The sequence below is a fragment of the Acanthochromis polyacanthus genome, chromosome 18 (assembly GCF_021347895.1).
Source record: "Acanthochromis polyacanthus isolate Apoly-LR-REF ecotype Palm Island chromosome 18, KAUST_Apoly_ChrSc, whole genome shotgun sequence".
Lineage (NCBI taxonomy): Eukaryota > Metazoa > Chordata > Actinopteri > Pomacentridae > Acanthochromis > Acanthochromis polyacanthus.
Genome location: NC_067130.1, coordinates 23,568,018 through 23,589,282, shown reverse-complemented (window position 1 = coordinate 23,589,282; position 21,265 = coordinate 23,568,018). Strand labels below are relative to the sequence as shown.

Below are 21,265 nucleotides of genomic sequence, written 5' to 3'. Positions count from 1 at the left end.
CTTTATATTCACGTTAATGCAGCACTCATGAGATTCCTGCTCTTCAAAATGCTTTTCCTGAGCTGAAATGCACAGTATAGTCAAACATGCTGTCCATGCCATTACCTCAAAGCAGAACACCTTAAACACCATTTGTCTTCATATTTATCACATTTCAACTCATTCTGAAGAAGAACTTTATATCAACATGAAGTTCACGTGCATGTAGTTTTCGTGATTTTTTTATATGCTTCAAAAGTTGTTATTGAGTTGAAGTGCACAATTTTTGGATACGTTGTCCATGCAATTCCCTCAAACCAGAACACCTTTAACATCATTTGCCGTGATATGTATCACATTTCAAGTTATTCTGAAGAAGAAATATGTGTGTGACAACATGAACTTCACGTGTGTGAAGTTTTCGTGATTTTCATATGCTTCAAATGCTGTTATTGAACTGAAATGCACAATTTTTCTATACGTTGTCCATGCAAGTCCTTCACACCGCAACACGTTTAACATCATTTGCATTAATATTCATCACATTCCAAGTCATTCTGAAGACAGAATTTGTGTGTCAACATGAACTTCACGTTAATGAAGCCTTCATGATTTTTCTGCGCTTCAAATGCTGTTCCTGAGTTGAAATGCACAGTTTAGTCAGATATGCTGTCCATGCAATTCCTTTGAACCAGTACACCTTAAACATCATTTGCCTTCATATTTATCACATTTCAAGTTATTCTGAAGAAAAAAATTTAAGTGTCCACTCTATATTCACGTTAATGCAGCATTCATGAGATTCCTGCTCTTCAAATGCTTTTCCTGAGCTGAAATGCACAGTATAGTCAAACATGCTGTCCATGCCATTACCTCAAAGCAGAACACCTTAAACACCATTTGCCTTCATATTTATCACATTTCAACTCATTCTGAAGAAGAACTTTATATCAACATGAAGTTCACGTGCATGTAGTTTTCGTGATTTTTATATGCTTCAAAAGTTGTTATTGAGTTGAAGTGCACAATTTTTCCATACGTTGTCCATGCAATTCCTTTGAACCAGAACACCTTAAACATCATTTGCCTTCATATTTATCACATTTCAAGTTATTCTGAAGAAAAAACATTTAAGTGTCCACTCTATATTCACGTTAATGCAGCATTCATGAGATTCCTGCTCTTCAAATGCTGGTCCTAAGCTGAAATGCACAGTTTATGAGTGAGATATGCTGTCCATGCAATTCCTTTGAACCAGAACACCTTAAACATCATTTGCCTTCATACAGATCACATATCAAGTCATTCTGAAGAAGCAATTTGTGTGTCAACATGAACTTCACGTTAATGAAGCCTTCATGATTTTTCTGCGCTTCAAATGCTGTTCCTGAGTTGAAATGCACAGTTTAGTCAGATATGCTGTCCATGCAATTCCTTTGAACCAGAAGAACTTAAACATCATTTGCCTTCATATTTACCACATTTCAAGTTATTCTGAAGAAAAAAATTTATGTATCCACTCTATATTCACGTTAATGCAGCATTCATGAGATTCCTGCTCTTCACATGCTGGTCCTAAGCTGAAATGCACAGTTTATTAGTGAGATTTGCTGTCCATGCAATTCCTTTGAACCAGAACACCTTAAACATCATTTGCCTTCATACAGATCACACATCAAGTCATTCTGAAGAAGCAATTTGTGTGTCAACATGAACTTCACGTTAATGAAGCCTTCATGATTTTTCTGCGCTTCAAATGCTGTGCCTGAGATGAAATGTACAGTTTAGTCAGATATGCTGTCCATGCAATTCCTTTGAACCAGAACACCTTAAACATCATTTGCCTTCATATTTATCACATTTCAAGTTATTCTGAAGAAAAAAATTATGTATCTACTCTATATTCACGTTAATGCAGCATTCATGAGATTCCTGCTCTTCAAATGCTGGTCCTGAGCTGAAATGCACAGTATAGTCAAACATGCTGTCCATGCCATTACCTCAAAGCAGAACACCTTAAACACCATTTGCCTTCATATTTATCACATTTCAACTCATTCTGAAGAAGAACTTTATATCAACATGAAGTTCACGTGCATGTAGTTTTCGTGATTTTTATATGCTTCAAAAGTTGTTATTGAGTTGAAGTTCCATGACCAGGACGGAATCCGCATTGCTCCTCCTGAATCCGAGGTTCGACTATCGGTCGGATCCTCCCTTCCAGCACCCTAGAGTAAACTTTCCCGGGGAGGCTGAGAAGTGTGATACCGCGATAGTTGGCACACACTCTCCGATCCCCCTTTTTAACAAAAGGGACCAACACCCCGGTCTGCCACTCCCCAAGATGCCCACGCGACATTGTATAGACATGTCAACCAAGACAGTCCAACAATGTCCAGAGCCTTCAGCATCTCAGGGCGAATCTCATCCACACCTGGCGCCTTGCCACCGAGGAACTTTTTAACTACCTCGGCGACCTCTGCCACGGATATGGACGCAGATACCCCCGAGTCTTCAGGCTCTGCCTCCTCCATAGAGGACGTGTTTACCGGGTTCAGGAGTTCCTCGAAGTGCTCTTTCCACTGCTCAACGATATCCCCAGTACGGGTCAACAGTTCTCCACCCCAACCGTACACAGCCTGAGCGAAGCCCTGCCTCCCCTTCCTGAGGCGTCGAATGGTTTGCCAGAACTTCCCCGAGGCCAACCGAAAGTCCTTCTCCATGGCCTCCCCGAACTCCTCCCACACCCGAGTTTTAGCTTCCACAACTGCCGCAGCTGCCGCCCTTTTGGCCAGCCGGTACCTGTCAGCTGTGTTTGACATGTGTTCAGCCAATGTGAGCAACTATAACAAAAATAAAACAACAACCGTATGTGACCACCACACCAGATTAAACCTGTGGTTTTTGTGTTTTTGTGTGTGTGTGTGTGTGTGTGTTTGTTTTTTCTTTCTTTCCGTGCATGTGTGTGTTAGGGTGCATCAGATTTACATGAAAAAAAAAACACTTTTATTTTTTTGTTGTGTTGTCGGTGTTTAAGTTTTGTTCCATTATAGCAAAGAACTGTTCTGGTAAAATATTTTGTAAATTGAAGCTGATTTAGAGCTCCCCCGAGTCCTTGTTCATCATAGTAGCCACCATTTGAGCTAAAAAAATGGTCATAATTCTTGTTGTTTCTCTACTGTTTTACAAAATAAATGAAGAGAATGAGTCAATAGCTGTTCTAAATGAATACATTTATTAAATATTGATATTATAAGCAAACACAAATTAATTACAGAAATAATAAAGGTCAGAATTCAAGTCATGTGGGATGAAAGCTGAGGTTCCAGGCTGCTTCTGTCCTTGTTTTGTCCTGGTTTTTTTTTCTTTTGATTCAACAGCAGCAGCAGCATATTTTTCTTCCTGAGAACTATGTGAGCTCTCTTCAGTGGCAGAGTCTTCACTAAAGATTCCTTCTGTTCCTAAATGTAGAATCACCCATTGCCATACACGCTTCCATTTCTTTCTGAGCACAAATCTGCCGTTCTTCTTCAGCCTTTTGGCAAGAGATTCTCCCAGAAAGCTTTTGGTCATACTTTTTATCCAACTAGCCAAAGGATGCTGCTCTGTCGCCCTTGATCGACTCTAGAAATCCTAAGTCCTCTGGGGTTTTCATCAGGCTCTCTACATTTGATGGCCAGATAACAAATGTGGCTGGTGCTTCATGTCTTCAAGACGACTGCAGAGTTGCTGGTGAATTACGACGACTCTTGTCAACAGCAGGCAATTTATTGTTGTCATCAAGTAGCTTTATAATTTTCTCACATGCCCAGTGTTCTGTGACCGTTGGAACGTCAGCCTTCGTGTAGAATGTGGCTACCTGCTGCAAAACTAGCTTGGCTATTTTAAAGTGACCATCCAACCTGACAGAACTGGAGAGGATCTGCAAGGAAGAATGGCAGAGGATCCCCAAAATCCAGGTGTGAAAAACTTGTTGCGTCATTCCCAAGAAGACTCATGGCTGTACTAGCTGAAAAGGGTGCTTCTACTCAATACTGAGCACAGGTTCTGAATACTTACGACCGTGTGATATTTCAGTTTTTCTTTTTCTAATAAATTTGCAAAAATTTCTGCATTTCTGTTTTTTTTGTCTGTCAAGATGGGGTGCTGAGTGTACATTAATGAGAAATAAAATGAACTTTTTTTGGTTTTGGCAAATGGCTGGAATGACACAGAGAGTGAAAAATTTCAAGGGCTCTGAATACTTTCCATACCCACTGTATATATAGATAAAAAAGAGCAACAGCCGGTCGGACTGCTCCAACCGAGAAAACGGGACACATAAGCCGGTCGGACTCCGACCTACAAAAACGGGACACATCAGCCGGTCGGACTGCTCCGACCTACAAAAACGGACACATCAGCCGGTCGGACTGCTCCGACCGAGAAAACGGGACACATCAGCCGGTCAGACTGCTCCAACCGAGAAAAACGGGACACATCAGCCGGTCGGACTCCGACCTACAAAACGGGGCACATCAGCCGGTCGGACTGATGTGAAAAAAAACCCCAAAACCCCAGGACCAAACCACAAAACAAAAACACAAACAAAAACAAGACCTGGTTGGACGGGGTGGGTGGGTGGGGGAATAAGAAGAAAACCCGTCTGTCGGACCAAACAATAAACAAGAGCCCGTCGGAGGACTCCGACCTGGTTGGACGGAGTAAGAAGTAAAAAGAGCCGGTCTGTCGGGCAAAACGAAAACAATATAAACATGACGGTGACCCCCCACCACCACCACATCACCATCACCACCACCACCACCACATCCACTACCACTACTACAACTACCGCCACCAGCACCACCGCCACCACCACCCCCATTGCCGCGGCCATTGGACCGGGGGAATAAGAAGAAAGCCCGTCCGTCGGACGGCTCCGACCTGGTTGGACGGAGTAAGAAAAAAAGAACCGGTCAGTCGGGCAAAACGAAAACAATATAAACATGACCTACCACATCATCATCACCACCACCAACTACCGCCACTACTACAACTATGCCACCAGCACCAGCACCACCGCCGCCGCCGCCACCGCCGCCACCGCCGCCACCGCCGCCTACACGCGAAAGACATCGACTGGATTTTGCTTCCTTTTTGTCCCTTATTCATGACCATGGGGCTCTTCTCAGCCAGGGATAGTAGGTCGCCGATAGAGGGTGCGACGACGATGACGAGAAGGAGACGGGGATCCAGGACGAGAGGGAGGAAGAGGAGGACAACGTGCTCCTCGTGCTCACACACTGCTCTCGGGACCCAGGGAGACCCTGAGGCCGCCGCGGCAGCTGCACAACAGCGACGACGACAAAGACAACAACGCCGACAGCGGCAACTGAGACGAGAACGACAAAGAGAATGACAAAGAGAAAGACGACAAGAAGAAGAAGAAGAAGAAGACGAAGAAGAACAAGAACAAGAAGAAGAACAAGAAGAAGAAGAAGAAGAACAAGAACAACAACAACAACAACAACGAATAAAACCTCGAAAACCCCTCGTGAAAGGGGGAAAAGTGACTGCTGCCGCTGCCACTGCAAAACATCAACGACACCGCCGCCGCCGCCACCGATACCACCGATACCACCAACAAGAACGAGAACCACAACGGGAACGGAAACCATCTCCTTAGAGTCCTAGGACCGAAACGGCCTCCTCCTCCTCCTCCGGCCCTCCGCCGCCGGAGTCGGATGAAGAAAGAACCACTGAGGTGCTACTGCAATGGACAACGGTCCAGGTGCCAGCAGCAGCAGCAGCAGCAGCAGCAGCAGCGGTGGCACCACCAGAAGCAGCACCACCAGCAGCAGCAGCAGCACCACCACCACCACCAGCAGCAGCAGCAGCAGCGGCGGCAGCAGCAGCAGCAGCAGCACCACCGGTGGCAGCAGCAGCAGCAGCAGCGGCGGCACCACCAGAAGCAGCACCAGCAGCAGCAGCAGCAGCACCACCACCACCACCACCACCAGCAGCACCACCGGCGGCAGCAGCAGCAGCAGCAGCAGCAGCACCACCGGTGGCAGCAGCAGCAGCAGCAGCTCAATCCGCGAGACGAGTACATCGGAGGAGGCGAACCAACCCCGAGGAGGAGGAGGACGAGGAGGAGGAGAAGCACTGCGCTCGACGACGACGACGGAGACGAGGACGAGGGTGGCCTTCTTCTTCTTCTTCTTCTTCTTCTTCTTCTTCTTCTTCTTCTTCGCATCCACCCGGCTCCGGGACCCATGGCCTTCAGTGCCAGTGAGCGTTACGAGATGTTAAGGAAGAACGATGGTCTGGAGCTGCTTGACAAGGAAAGCAAAAAGTCAAAGGTTTCGGTGAAACAAGAGGTTCCTTTGCCCCTCCAGTGGAAAGAGACTCCTGTAGAGAGAAGAGAGGAGTGACAGTGACTGAGAACACTTTTGCCTTCATCATGAAAATGAGCATCTTTCTCCTTCCACGCCATCAGATTTATTTCAGGGGCGAGGGCCTGCGAGACCCTCTGGGGATCCGGACACCGAACAACCGCTGCTGCTGCTGCTGCTGCTGCTGCTGCTGCTGCTGCTGCTGCTGCTGCTGCTGCTGTGCTCCGGCATGCCTCATTCAGGGCCTACAAGAGCCTCTGGGGATCCAGACACCGGACCACCGTTGCTGCTGCTGCTGCTGCTGCTGTTGCTGCAGGAGACCGCGAAGACGAAGACCGCTTACGTCTTCTGGTCGACCTTAGGTAAAAAAAGGAAAAGGTGCCTGGTCTGCCCGAAGAGCAAAGACGTCAAGACCAACACGGTTTGCCACAGGTGTCTGATTCACGTGTGTTCCGGCTGCATGATTTGCTACTGTCCCGCTTGTGCCGCCGCCGCCGCCGCCACGCCGCGAGGAGAAGGAGGAAGAGAAGAAGAAGAAGAAGAAGAAGAAGACGAAGAAGAAGGGGAAGCGGTTGTATGTCGATGCAGCAGCATCGGCTGCATCGGCGGCAGCAGTAGCGAAGAAGCTGACTCTCCTCTCCCACCTGCGGGGTACAGAACAACCCCCACCCCCTAAGAAATAAAGAGCCCAGCTGACCCCCACCTTCTTCCCTTCCTTCTCCTCCTCCTCATCAACATCATCATCATCATCATCATCCTCTGACCGCACCGTTCCCCCACCCTACCACCACCACATCCTAAGAAACAATGACCCCGGCTGACCCCATTCCTTCCTGAGCGGCATGGCTCAGTGGGTAGAGTGGCCGTCTCGCAACCGGAGAGTTGCGGTTCGATCCTCGGCCCGTTGTGCTCATGTCGTGGTGTCCCCTGAGCAAGACACCTAGTTGCTCCTGGTGGGTTGTGGTGGGTTGTGGTTAGCACCTTGCATGGCAGCTCCCGCCATCAGTGTGTGAATGTGTGTGTGAATGGGTGAAAGTGATGTATCATGCGCTTTGGATAAAAGCGCTATATAAATACAACCATTTACCTTCCTTCCTTCCTCCAGTCATCAAAAATACAACCGCACAGACTCGTAAGAATTGATGTTGTTTCTGTGAGTTACAGATCATGTTGTTCTTTTATGTTGGTCTTTATTGTTCCAATCTCGTAGTATTTTTTTTTTTGCCTGCTCAATAAAGATATGCCCATTATACCTGTTTCTGGCTATCACGGTCTCTTTTTTTCAGTTGCGTTGTTGTTGTTGTTGTTGTTGTTATTGTTGTCACAGTGGAAGCAAAGAAGCTGACTCTCCTCTCCCACCTGCGGGGTCCAGAACAACCCCCTATGTTTGCTGCTGCCACTGCCGCCAGGCCGCCACCTCTGCCTCTGCCTCCACCGCCTCCTCCTCCGCCTCCCCCGCGGCGCGCAGGAGACCGCGAAGACGAAGACCGCTTACGTCTTCTGGTCGACCTTAGGTAAAAAAAAAGGAAACGGTGCCTGGTCTGCCCGAAGAGCAAAGACGTCAAGACCAACACGGTTTGCCACAGGTGTCTGATTCACGTGTGTTCCGGCTGCGTGATTTGCTACTGTCCCGCTTGTGCCGCCGCCGCCACGCCGCGAGGAGAAGGAGGAAGAGAAGAAGAAGAAGAAGAAGAAGAAGACGAAGAAGAAGAGGAAGCGGTTGTAGCGGCAGCAGCATCGGCTGCATCTTTTTTTTCAGTTGCGTTGTTGTTGTTGTTGTTGTTGTTGTTGTTGTTATTGTTGTCACAGTGGTAGCAAAGAAGCTGACTCTCCTCTCCCACCTGCGGGGTCCAGAACAACCCCCCGCGACCCCTAAGAAACAGAGAGCCTGGCTGACCCCCTCCTTCTTCCCTTCCTTCTCCCTTCTCCTCCTCATTATCCTGTTCCTCCTCTGACCGCACCGGATGATGATGATGAGGAGGAGGAGGAGGAGGAGGAGAAGAAGGAAGGGAAGTAGGAGGGGGTCAGCCGGGCTCTTTGTTGGGGGTTATTCTGGACCCCCGCAGGTGGGAGAGAAGAGTCAGCTGCTTCGCTTCCGCGGGGTCCGGAGGGGTCCAGAACACCCCCCCCCCCCCCCCAACCACCACCACCACCACCACCCTGTAAGAAACAAAGATCCTTGGCTGAGCCTCCCTTTCCTCCTCCTCCTCCTCCTCCTCCTGTGTACCAAGTGGGTTTGGGGGTCCAGATCGACCCCCTAGGGTACAAAATGACCCCCCAGGGTACATAAGGGTTAATATAATACGTAAAATAACACAAGAAAGTTTTTAAATATTAATAAACTGAAGTTGGTATTTAAAAAAAGAGGACAAAATATATTCAAGTCGGTTTAAAGAGGTTTGAAACACAATGGCAGCCAAAATAACAAGACTAAAACATACTGGGAGTCATTTGAAATCTTGAAGTTTGTCACGGTTGAATTGCTGAAAATAACCAAAAACACCAGAAATGTGATATTCGGTGATCGGATCCTTAAAAATCCAGCATTCTTATAGGGTCTTCGCACCATTCGGTGCTCGGACCCTAAAAAATATCGCATCATCATCATCCCTACGTAACTATCTGCTGAAAGCAGTCGTGCATGGGTCTCACTTTGTCCCACGTTATTGAACGCAGCTTGATGAAATGACGTGTCAAGAAAGTGCCGGAAGCTTTCAATCTGTCCAAAATGGCTTACCAGACTTTACAACAAGAGTATCTACAGATTCCTGTTGTTACCAGGGCATACACAACCGCTTGCGTCCTCACAACTGCTGCAGTGGTAAGAACATTTCAAATGTTCTGTGTGTTCGACACTATCGTTTGGTGCCCTTTCAGCTGCCGTAAGGTCGTTTCTCTCCTGCTAGCTCGCTGGTTTAGCTACAGCCTTGTGAGAGGGATACGTGTCTAAACTCGGTTGCCTACAATGGTGCATTGTTGTTCAAGGCTCAAAAAGGAGAAACGAGCCAACTGTGGCAGAAGCCCTGGCCTTTATATAATCAGTCAACCAGCCCTATAAGCACTGGCTATGTTGTGTTTCCGTAGCCTTAAACATAAGCGAGAACTGTGGTGTGTTTTGCTGTTAATGCTGTAAGGTAACGCTCTGTGCTGTTCAGTGTACAGGGGATCCACAATAAACCGTGTTCAGAATGTGTCTGCTCATAAAATGTATTCACTATCTTATGTTAAATTTGAGAGGTGATATCTTGGAAATGTAGAAAACAAAACGTATCAAAAGTAGAAGTCCTCATTTTTGGGTTCTATATGTCATAGGTTATCCTATCGCTGTTCTACATATCAGTATGAGGTGTATTTTGGTGTTTAAGTAGCTCAATGAAAACCACATTTTACTCTAAACTGTACAGTACAAGACATGCTGTGATTACACAATGCACTTCTGACGTCCAGTAGAGTGAAACTGGTGTTTTGACCTTTTGAATTTAGGACTTTAACACAGTAGTTCACAACAGTAGAGACTGGTCTTCTAAATAACCTCACTGGCCACATGATCAGGTACACCTGTGGAATCTAATGCAAGAGCTCTGCCATGATTTTTTTCTTCTGTACTTTAATTTTTTGTTGACATTGTGGAAATGGTGATGATTCTACTTTGTGTGTAAAAGTAAAGTCATAGCAGGTAGTGTTGGTGGTGCTGAGAGTGCACTGGACTGCATTTCCTGTTCTTAATATTTTGTCCCTTTCATGCATGTTAATAGGGTATACAAAATATTACGAACAAAAATGTGTGAGCTTCGGAAGAGTGAAATTCAATAGCAGAGCTGTTGTAGTGGATTGCAATATAGATGGATTAGTTTGGTGGGTGGACAGATACTCTTAACACTGCAGTGAAATTTCAGTCTACAGTTAGCATACTTTTGAAGGGCACTTTATGTGTTGGCATATAAATCTAAATCTGCAATATTAACTCATTTAATCACTCAAATAAATATAGAAAAGAAGTGAGTAAACTCCTGTGCAATGTCACTTACATGTCATATGATTAAAATTGTGTAACCTTACATTAATTGCCTTATTTTTGTGGTGAATGACAGAATATTTACTGTTATTAGCAACTTAAAAACAAATAATTTAGACATTACAAACACAGGCCCCAAAACGGAGGCTTGGTGCAAGAACACCGAATGCATCTGACACCCTGACTCACAAGTTAGAAAACCTGTGATCACTAAAACAATTTTTTTTTAAACCTGTGGTTTTCACTTAGCCTACCTGTATGGTTTAAAATGACCAGGGAACACCAGATCTTTCTCAGTTTTGGACCTATGGCTTTCACATAAAAAAGAATTACCAGAGCAACAGAAAACTCTGGTTGTGAAACTTTGCATATATGGAAATGGATATAAGAAGATTGCAGACAAACTATAATCAGTGGGTACAGAGTTGCATCAGTACTCAGGAAGTATAGATTGAGTCATTGTACTACTAGTCAAAGCTGCAGTGGTCTTCTTTCTAAAACGATGACACAGGCGGTGCACTTTTTGAACTGTATAGCTCCAAAAAAACACACAGGCAGCTGCTTCACACTTATCATAGTGATTATCAGTTGAAATCAGAGTTTCAGTGACGGCTCAGAATGTGAAAGTCTTTGCATGATGTGAAACTATATGAACATCATTGGGGAAAAAAACTACTTCTTCTTTGACAGAAACTTGCTAAAGTGCATGAAAAGACACCTGAAACCTATTGAAAGCAAATTCTTCAGTCAGATGAGACTGAGATTAATTTTTTGAGGTCATATGGGGTCTAGCATGGTTGGTGTGAATCTGGACAGGTCTACTATAGTGAATGCGTAAATGAAACACATAGTTAGAAGAGGAATGATATAGGGCTGCATGAGTGCAAAAGGTGTTGGGGGGACAACATTTATAAATGGCGCTATGAATGTCTGTGGATCTACTAAAATACTGGCCGACAAGATGACTTCCACTCTGCCGAAGCTCTGCAAACAGGAATATTCTAGCACGGTAACCATTCCAACTGACAACTGAGGAAATGCAATTAATTTAAGGTAATGCAAGGTTAAATCATAAAAAGGTAGGGTTAGTTACCTTTTTAATTTCAATTACATGTCATAGTCTGTTAAAAGATTTAAATGGATATTTCACAGGATTTTTGGGAAACCAAGGGATAAAGGAAGTAATGCATTTACTGTGTATTCACATGTTCAGATATTCTGTTAATGACCCTGCATGGAAACATTGTGATTTCAGGACACACTGGTACCTTGTCACGTGTAAAGACAATGTATTCTGAACCGATACTTAAGACACCTGAGCTTAATCAGTGATACCGTTTTAATTTTCCCCAAAATGTCACCCAGCTGACACAATTTACTACAAACCACCTTACTATCAGAAGATTTAAGACTTCAATATACTCCCTTGCAGATGCACACACATACAGCTATGGACACAATTAATGCATAGTTGTTGCTATGACAGTACTTGGCTACTTGGAGAACTGTGTTCTATACATGCGCAATAGGTTGCGTGTATGTAGTCTGTGCAGACACACTACTACAGAGCATTTTTGCTCTTGCAGTGACATTTTCCCACACCATGTACACAACTTTTGAGGTGCGTGCAGAGGGGTCCGTGCAGATTCTAGCAAACTTTGGAAGGTGATTTAAAAAAAAAAATACATGCAGTGTGCATAGTGTGCTAGTGAACCCTCACATACTCATAAAAACAAATGCTGGAATTTGGTTTCTTATGCATTATTAATATAACTCAAATGATTGTTTTTGGCTGTTGAGTGTGAACATAAACTTCGAGCAGCCAAACAAGCAGGACTTTCTTTGATCCACATCAAGCTCAATGCTTGGGAGTGACACTAGGGAGGATTTGTCTATCTTTATATAATTCAGATGTGCCAGAAGATAATTAAAACATAAAATAAAACATAAAGGTGTCAATAGTTTGAAGATCACCTTAAGAAATGTTCATTCCCAATAATTTTTTCATCAGTGTTCACCAAATTAGTTGTGTGTTATGGAACACGGTTGACAGATGTTGAGCTGGTGTCATTTTTACCTCCTCATCCTATGTTGAAGCCTGACACTGTACGGGACTTGACAGAGTAGAAAAACTGGGCAGCTGAAATATTTTCTGTCTCAAAATCGCATGGATTAAAATATTTTTTGCGGTTGACAGCTACGTATAGATGTGAATGAGGAATATAAATGACAGAAGTCATTTTAATTTGGTGAATAAAGCAGAAGGCAATACACCTTTCTTAACAGAGTGTGCTAAGCCTTGACTCACATACAGTTAGGTTCATATATATTTGGACACTGACACAAGTTTTTTTTTTTTTTTACCTGTTTACTGAAACATACTCCAATTATAGTGATATAATGGACATGGACATAAAGTGCAGACTCTCAGCTTTCATTTGAGGGTATCCACATCCAAATTGGATGAAGGGTTTAGGAGTTTCAGCTCTTTAACATGGGCCACCCTCTTTTTAAAGGGACCAAAAGTAATTGGACAATTGACCAAAAGGCTATTTCATGGGCAGGTGTGGGCAATTCCTTCGTTATATCATTATCAGTTAAGCAGATATAAGGCCTGGAGTTGATCTGAGGTGTGTCGCTTGCAGTCGGAAGATTTTGCTGTGAAGCCAGCATGCGGTCAAAGGAGCTCTCCATGCAGGTGAAACAAGCCATCCTTAGGCTGTGAAAACAGAAAAAAAACATCAGCGAAATTGCTACAATATTAGGAGTGGCAAAATCTACAATTTGGTACATCCTGAGAAAGAAAGAAAGCACTGGTGAACTCAGCAATGCAAAAAGACCTGGACGTCCACGGAAGACAACAGTGGTGGATGATCGCAGAATCATTTCCATGGTGAAGAGAAACCCCTTCACAACAGCCAGTGAAGTGAACAACACTCTCCAGGAGGTAGGCGTATCAATATCCAAGTCAACCATAAAGAGAAGACTGCACAAAAGTAAATGCATAGGGTTCACTGCAAGGTGCAAGCCACTCATAAGCCTCAAGAATAGAAAGGCTAGATTGGACTTTGCTGAGAAACATCTAAAAAAAGCCAGAATCATTCTGGAAGAACATTCTTTGGACAGATGAAACCAAGATCAACCTCTACCAGAATGATGGCAAGAAAAAAATATGGCGAAAGCTTGGAACAGCTCATGATCCAAAGCACACGACATCCTCTGTAAAACATGGGGGAGGCAGTGTGATGGCTTGGGCGTGCATGACTGCCAGTGGCACTGGGTCACTAGTGTTTATTGATGATGTGACACAGGACAGAAGCAGCCAGATGAATTCTGCGGTGTTCAGAGACATACTGTCTGCTCAGATCCAGTCAAATGCAGCCGAATTGATTGGGCGGCGTTTCATAATACAGATGGACAATGACCCAAAACATACAGCAAAAGCAACCCAGGAGTTTATTAAAGCAAAGAAGTGGAATATTCTTGAATGGCCAAGTCAGTCACCTGATCTCAAACCAATTGAGCATGCATTTCACTTGTTAAAGACTAAACTTAGGACAGAAAGGCCCACAAACAAACAGCAACTGATAGCTGCTGCAGTAAAGGCCTGGCAGAGCATTCAAATAGAGGAAACCCAGCGTCTGGTGATGTCCATGAGTTCAAGACTTCAAGCAGTCATTGCCAGCAAAGGGTTTTCAACCAAGTATTAGAAATGAACATTTTGTTTTCAGTTATTTAATTTGTCCAATTACTTTTTAGCCCCTGAAATGAAGGGATTGTGTTTTAAAACTGCTTTAGTTCCTCACATTTTTATGCAATCTTTTTGTTCAACCCGCTGAATTAAAGCTGAAAGTCTGCACTTGACTGCATCTGAACTGTGTCATTTCAAATTCATTGTGGTAGTGTACACTATGAAAATTAGAAAAACTTTATCCAAATATTTATGGACCTAACTGTACATGGAACTTGGTAAATCCAGTTGGGAAGTCCAAGCATTCATGTTGATTCTGACGGCTGTGCTTCAACCTGGTGATTACACTTAGTCATGTGGGAGACTGTGTGTGACTGGGTAGTCTCAACCAGAAGGAAGGTCCTCCCATCTCCTGGGCATGTGTCTTAATAGGAATTATTTGGATAAATTAGGCACAGATGAAAAAATAATTTAATTGCTATTTTCTGGCTTCACTAAGTTAGGAAAAACAGTCCCACACTGATTGATAAAGATCTCATTTCATACAACTCCCTGTATAGGGCCAAAACACTTTTAGTGTAAATACAACTACAGATAGATGTAGTGTCATATTCAGACTATAGACTCTACGAGCAGGGCTGTGTATAGATTTTCTATTGTTGTAGTGACTGGTGTAAAACTGAGAACTGTTTCAGAGTATTTGCAAGCAACAAAATAATATATTACAAATGCACACACCTGGTTTGCATTCAGATTTATGTTTTTGATTGTTAAAGCTGGATCATTTTGTGGCATTTTCTTTGTCGTTAGAATTTTTTTTTTAACATTATCTTTGTTTGTGTTCTCTTACAGCAACTAGAGATCATCACACCTTTTCAGCTATACTTCAATCCGGATTTGATTCTAAGGAACTACCAGGTGAAAAATGTGACCCACTGATTCAAGCACATAGCATTTCATACACTTCAGGCCGTTGGTGATTTCTGCTTCCTGACTAGCTTAACTGAAAAGCAGCATCATAGCCAATCATTATTGTCTAATTCTGAGTTTGATTTGATCAAATTAATGTGATTAAATTAATGTGATTAAATACGCGGGAATGTCTGTGTTGTTGTTTATTTAGATTGTCTGGTCTTTCTCATCATATTAAAATAAAATAGAATTTGACAATAGTTATCATTCATAATGCCATCAGTCTCAGGCCAGTATGTTGACTAGAGCAATCAGAAGTTAAGTAAAGCTAGTTACACATTTTTGAATCAAAGAAGTTGCTCTATGTTATCTGCAACTGAATCATCTCTCTCTCACTTTTTCTAGGTATGGCGACTAATAACCAACTTCTTGTTTTTTGGTCCAGTTGGCTTCAATTTCCTGTTCAATATGATTTTTCTGTATCCTTTACAGCTCCAAGTGCCACTGCATTTAGCATCTGTAGTGAGTTTACATAATTTCTGTTTCGCAGGAGCAGACTGTATTTGGTTTAAGAGACAAGGTGATGAAACTTAACACTAAGATGAAGTTTGCATAAACAAATAGATACCATACATGCTGTGGCGCAGCAGTTTTACCAGTTTGGGTAATAATGAGGATCTGAAAAATGTTTCTCACAGTACTTTTGCACAGTTTTTTCTTAACTATCTGGTTTTAGATACAGATACTGTCGTATGCTGGAGGAGGGATCCTTCAGGGGACGAACGGCTGACTTTGTCTTCATGTTCCTCTTTGGTGGGCTGCTCATGACTGTATCCTTCCTGTGAATCAATCAAAAACCATTTTACCTTATGATTTATTACTTATATGACCTTCAACTCTCTAGTATCAGTAATACTGCTCTACTTTTACAAATAGTGTGTGCACGTCCATGCATGTACACTATTTGTGCACACATTTAAACACAATATTCATGTTTAAGTAGTATTTGGCAAGAATGCAAATTTGATTTTTGAGAAAACGTTAATTGAAAAATTAAGGTAAGCAAACAGAATGCCGCTGCAGATATAAGAGGAAGCCATCAGGCAAACATCAAGTGCAAAAGAAAAGGATCTTAGGTAAAAAGGTTTAAAAAAAAAAAAGAATAGAATCACTTTATTCATCCCCGAAGAAAGGAGGTTTCTTAGATATATAATTACATATGTGATCATATATGATCTACTCAAAGATCCATCCATCCATTCATTTTTTTCCCGCTTATCCTGCCTCCGCTTGTCCAAGCTGCGGAGGCAACAGACGAAGCTGCTTGTTCCAGACGTCCTCACACCAGCAACGCTTTCCAGCATCTACTCAAAGATGAGCGGCAAAAAAACCTGACATCAATGTGACAATGGGACTAATACTGAGTAAAAAATGCAAAAACTAAATCCATATATATGTCTTGGTGCTATTTAAAGGTTTTATGAAGGTTAGGATGAATGACAGGGAGGCAGTTAGGTTTACACTGTGGGTCTCTTGTTGACATATTGGTCATGTTCCACTGATCGCTTTTCACTGTAGCTGTAGTATATGTTCATCCTAAGTCAGGTGGGATAGAGTCCAGCCCCCCTACCACCCTACAGAAGATTAAGTGGTGTATAGATAATGGATAGATGGATATAGTGACAAATTTCAAGTGCCATATTACACCACAAGAAGGACAGAGTATAGCAAAATACTTGAAATTTCATAATGAAGACAATGTGCGATTATATGGCTTTTATTCAAGAGTAGAAACACCAACAGTTACATGTTATATGACAGGAAGAATGGGACAGTAGAAATATGACATAGTTTCTTCATGCTGTAGACTAGCAGCCAACAGAAACATACCATGGGACTCTGAATGTAGTCTAGAACAAGAGTAGCATACCATCAGAGTCTTTTCAGACTCAGCACTATTGTTAATAATGAGCTGTGTCCAGTCTATAACTAACTTACAACTCATCATATATTTTAGAAGCAGCACAAAGAGATATGTTCATTAGTTTGACAGTCTTTAACAAGGTTTCAGATATTTGGCACTTTTGTGAGTCTGGTGTTCCTGGGCCAAGCATTCACCATTATGCTTGTGTACGTATGGAGTCGACGAAACCCAAATGTTCGCATGAATTTCTTTGGCCTGCTCAATTTCCAAGCACCCTTCTTACCTTGGGTGCTGATGGGATTCTCACTTCTGCTGGGCAACTCCATCATCGTGGATCTTTTAGGTGCGTATCACTGCCATCTGCAGTCAATATTTTGAACTTGGCTGATATCTCAAGAACCAAAGTTAATATTGTCTTTTGTACTGTGTATAATGTATACTGCATTAGTTACCATATGTTTTATTAAATGTGTCTTGAGGTATCGCTGTTGGTCACGTGTACTTCTTCCTGGAGGACGTCTTCCCCAACCAGCCTGGTGGTGGAAGGTGGCTTAAGACCCCATCTATCATGTGAGTCTCTTTTAACTTTATTAGTGTGTTAATCAAATAAGATTCAACCTTCAATACACTATGCTCTTTGAAAGTGTGAGAATGAATGGATGAATCTTTTAACGAGTGGTTCACAGTTGGTCTTAAAACAGCACTCAGGTACATGTATAACACTGCTGTAATTGATCCTGCTGGCCATACTAGATATTAAGAAGTCCATTCCCAAATCAATTTCACTTTAAGTAATGGGGGACAATATCCACAGTTCTTGTTATGAACAAAAATATATGCCAAAATTTATCTAAGGCCAATGTGAAATTTCAGCTGACTGTATTGTTTACATAAAGTATTTACCCTACAAAGTTAATGTCTACAATTTAAAATTCCCCTTTGTGTGGCTGCCCATGCACCCTATCTCAAAAAGGAAATACTGTCAAGGGAAACAAAAGGTTTTCAATGTAAGTCTGGGAATCCAACTGTTATTCTAAGTATAGACTGGAAGAACTGGGACCCTATCCTTTAAAACTTTGTGGGCCAAATGGAATATGGAAATATCTCCTTGGCACTGCACCTGTTATCTTGTGCAAAATATTTGTGATACTTGTCACAGTTCTTCCAAATGAGATGGAAGGTCACAGGTTTGGCAAATCTCTGGGAATCACCAGTGAATCTGGCCAGGAGTTGCCAGGATGTGTTGGATAGACAGACTGACCAACACATCCATTCTTAGCTTGCACCACAAGCAGAGTCAAAATCACTGATCATGCTCGCAGTGTTGTCTGTTTTCGTTTACCTAACAATTTCTTTGTGTCTGTAGAATTCCCTTATCCTTCTCACTCTGTCTCCCACAGAAAGATGCTGTTTGACACTCCAGAGGAAGATGCCAACTACAATCCCCTGCCTGAGGAGCGCCCTGGAGGGTTTGCCTGGGGAGAGGGACAGCGTCTTGGAGGTTAGATACGCCCTCCAGATCATCCCTGGTTGTCAGGTCACTTCCAAGGACCTTCTCTCAGAGAGATGAAGGGGACGAACATGGTCTATGTTTCTGACATGTTTGTTTAGTTCTGAATGAAAAATGGCAAAGAATCAGAACTGGTTTGGAGATAACCGTCTGCTGTCTGTGTACATGGGCTTTAATCATCCTCAGACTCTAAGACTATTTGAGAGAACACAAGCTACAGATGGAACTTTGGACAGTGAGCTTTTCGCTCAAATAATGTTTGTCTTCATCTCAGAAAAAATAAATATTGACATCCGACTATATGAGTGAGGAAGACTGACAACAGCAAAATATTATCAAAAAGATTTTATTTAGATGGTGAGTGCATTTTTTTTCATTTCACTTTTTTAAAGAATAAATGTGTGTGGCAAATGATCCTTTTGTTTCATCTCTTTGAACTGTTGTAGCATTGCTTGAAACTAGGGACCTCTATACAAATTACATTTACACAAAAAACATGTCAGTATAATGGCTCTTGCAACTTCATTTTCTCATTGAAACATACAGATATCAGGATTTGTTCTATGCCTTCAATTTATTAGTCCAGCTGTGCTTCACCTTCAGTTAGGACTATACCCCTTTTTTATTTGATACAGCTCTAAGTCACATTCACCACATCAACAATCCACTCTCCAAAATGAGGGAGTCCTGTCTTATATTGGTATGTAAAAATACTTTTGTCTTATTTAACTGAGTGCTTGTTCACATGTTAATGTTTTTTGTTTGGTATTTTTTGTTTTATATATGCTTATATTTGATCTGAAAAAAATTTTGATGGGCCTTTAGTTGAATTTCTATTGCTCAATTTTGCTGGTTGAGAAGAGTAGAGACAAATGAGCACAGCGTTTTTTTTTTTTTTTTGTGGTGCAACTGATAGTTTTGTTTTATTTTAAAGTTATTAATAATGTCAAGAAAACATTGATACAGTTGAGGTTGTTTTTTGTTGCTGCAAGTGTAAATAATTTTTCAAACAACATCATTAAGGGACTATGCAGGTATCTCTTAATTTCAGAATCAATGCGCTGTATTTTTCAGTATCCTTTTTTACAACTAATTCCTCTGTTTGTGCGTTGCATGTTTTGTTTTAAACTTATTAAATAGTACATTTTCACAGCACATTTAATTTACAAGGAAATGTGAGTACTGCCTAAAGAGAAGAAAATGCTGGGGAAATTCAGCATTAAATCGGATTCTACTGTAGATCAATGGGGGCGCTAATGAGCCATAGCAATTGTTGGTCTACCTTGATAAAAACGAAGAGTTTATCCAATGCAGCGTTTATGATTTTCGGAAAGTCGTGACAAAGATTTGATGTTTTTACTTAACATGCTTTCTGAAATGGAACACATGCATCAGTGGCTATAGTTTGCACATCTTTTTGGTTACTCTTTTTGTTATTTTACACGTACTAAGCAGACACCCCCCCCCCAGACAGTGTGTTTTTACATGCAGAAAGCTAAATAAAACGCGATTTTTATGGGGACGCTCTGATTTCGGAGCTTTACCGTTGTTCCCGAACGCACCTGAAGAAGAGAAGGCTACTTATTAGTTAGCTGGATAGCGACTGAGTGAAGATGCAATTGGCTTTAAGTAAAACATTTGGCCAGAAGCCAGTCAAATTTCAGCTAGAACAAGATGGGGACTTTTACATGGTGGGGTCGGAGGTATGTAACTCTCGGTTCATTGACTTTCAGTGCTCAGCACCCCAGTGCTAACCTCAGTTATCCATTCTTCTAGCTAGTTAATGCTAACATGCTAACGAGCCCCACTGACGGTTTAATAACGAAAAAAATGCTTGAAAACGAATAATAGGCTGCAGGTTAACTAACAGCATAATGTCAGGACAACGACCGGTAAATCAAACATAAATTTAAAAAATATGTTGTTTTAAATCAAATCCGAGATGGCTTTTCTTGTTTTGCAGCAACTTCTTATTCTAGCCTACTGTAGTGTTAGTTTCTTTATTAAGTTGTGCTTCCCCACTAAGTTACATCGACATTAAGTAACATGCGAAAAAGTACGTTACTGTTGTTGAGAAAAATGCATATGCATCTATGTGTATACTGCCTTCAGTCAGTTGATCATACCAGATTTGAACCTGCCATCTGCACTGTTTTCTGTACAAGCTTGACTCAAAAAATACATTTATAGCCAAGCTGCTTATTCAGATTTTGTTGTCTGCTGCTCTCTGCTGTATCGACTAGCCGGGTTTGAAAGACTTCAAAAACAAAGCACCAGGTTTTTATGGCCTTTGTATAATGTGGACTGTAAAAAATACTGTTTTAAAAATAAGATGTATTAAAGAACGGCTCCAGCTTCTGCCAGTTGTTGAAGTTAACAGTACGTAACTCAGTTTTGGTACTGACAAAATGCTTAGTCAGAACTAAGAACTCAGAACTCAGTGGAAGAAACTCACGTGGTCTTATGAGACAACGTTTTGTGGCAAAGAACATTTCACAGATCCACGATGCCATTCTTTCCAGGACCAATGTCTTCTTTGTACTATTGATATGTATAGGATTTCTTGTAAATATCTACAATTCTGACTACGTAGTTGTTATTCCTGTTTTCATATATGTGCAACTTAGTTTTGACTAATCACAAGTGTAGTCCAAGATCTATTTAATTACTCTTTTTTCAAGATATTTATATTGTTCTTTTTATATCAGGTTTGAAACAGTTAGAGTGATATGTAGATATCTCAAGCTGGAATCGTGACTAGTCCAAGAGGTATCTTAAACTCAGATTTTGACCAGATGAAACTACAGGATGTCAGAGTGACTGCCAGGGACTGCTTGCCTTTTAAAAATACTATGGGACA

At 42.1% G+C, this 21,265-nt stretch overlaps 2 protein-coding genes across 2 annotated transcripts in view; both read left to right on the top strand.

Moving 5' to 3' along the window:
- Nucleotides 1-9,013: 9,013 nt before the first annotated feature.
- On the top strand, nucleotides 9,014-18,819 carry derl2 (derlin 2). Its single transcript, XM_022220725.2, has 7 exons — nucleotides 9,014-9,174; nucleotides 14,912-14,977; nucleotides 15,377-15,450; nucleotides 15,708-15,801; nucleotides 17,043-17,238; nucleotides 17,375-17,465; nucleotides 18,296-18,819. Exons 1-7 carry the CDS (start codon nucleotides 9,082-9,084, stop codon nucleotides 18,399-18,401), a joined length of 720 nt encoding a protein of 239 aa, XP_022076417.1. The 5' UTR covers nucleotides 9,014-9,081; the 3' UTR covers nucleotides 18,402-18,819.
- A 125-nt stretch (nucleotides 18,820-18,944) lies between these two features.
- Nucleotides 18,945-21,265, top strand: part of LOC110970438 (SWI/SNF-related matrix-associated actin-dependent regulator of chromatin subfamily B member 1-like) — a 37,229-nt gene continuing 34,908 nt past the window's right edge. Inside the window, exon 1 of the mRNA XM_022220724.2 lies at nucleotides 18,945-20,108. Within this exon, the coding sequence (XP_022076416.1) occupies nucleotides 20,019-20,108 (90 nt within the window). The 5' untranslated portion in view covers nucleotides 18,945-20,018. The remainder of the gene's footprint in view (nucleotides 20,109-21,265) is intronic.

Coding starts and splice junctions, on each gene's coding strand:
- derl2 (XM_022220725.2), top strand. CDS start 9,082: ATGGCTTACCAGACTTTACAACAAGAGTATCTACAGATTCCTGTTGTT. Junction 17,239..17,374: donor CATCATCGTGGATCTTTTAG/GTGCGTATCACT, acceptor ATGTGTCTTGAG/GTATCGCTGTTGGTCACGTG. Junction 17,466..18,295: donor CTTAAGACCCCATCTATCAT/GTGAGTCTCTTT, acceptor TGTCTCCCACAG/AAAGATGCTGTTTGACACTC.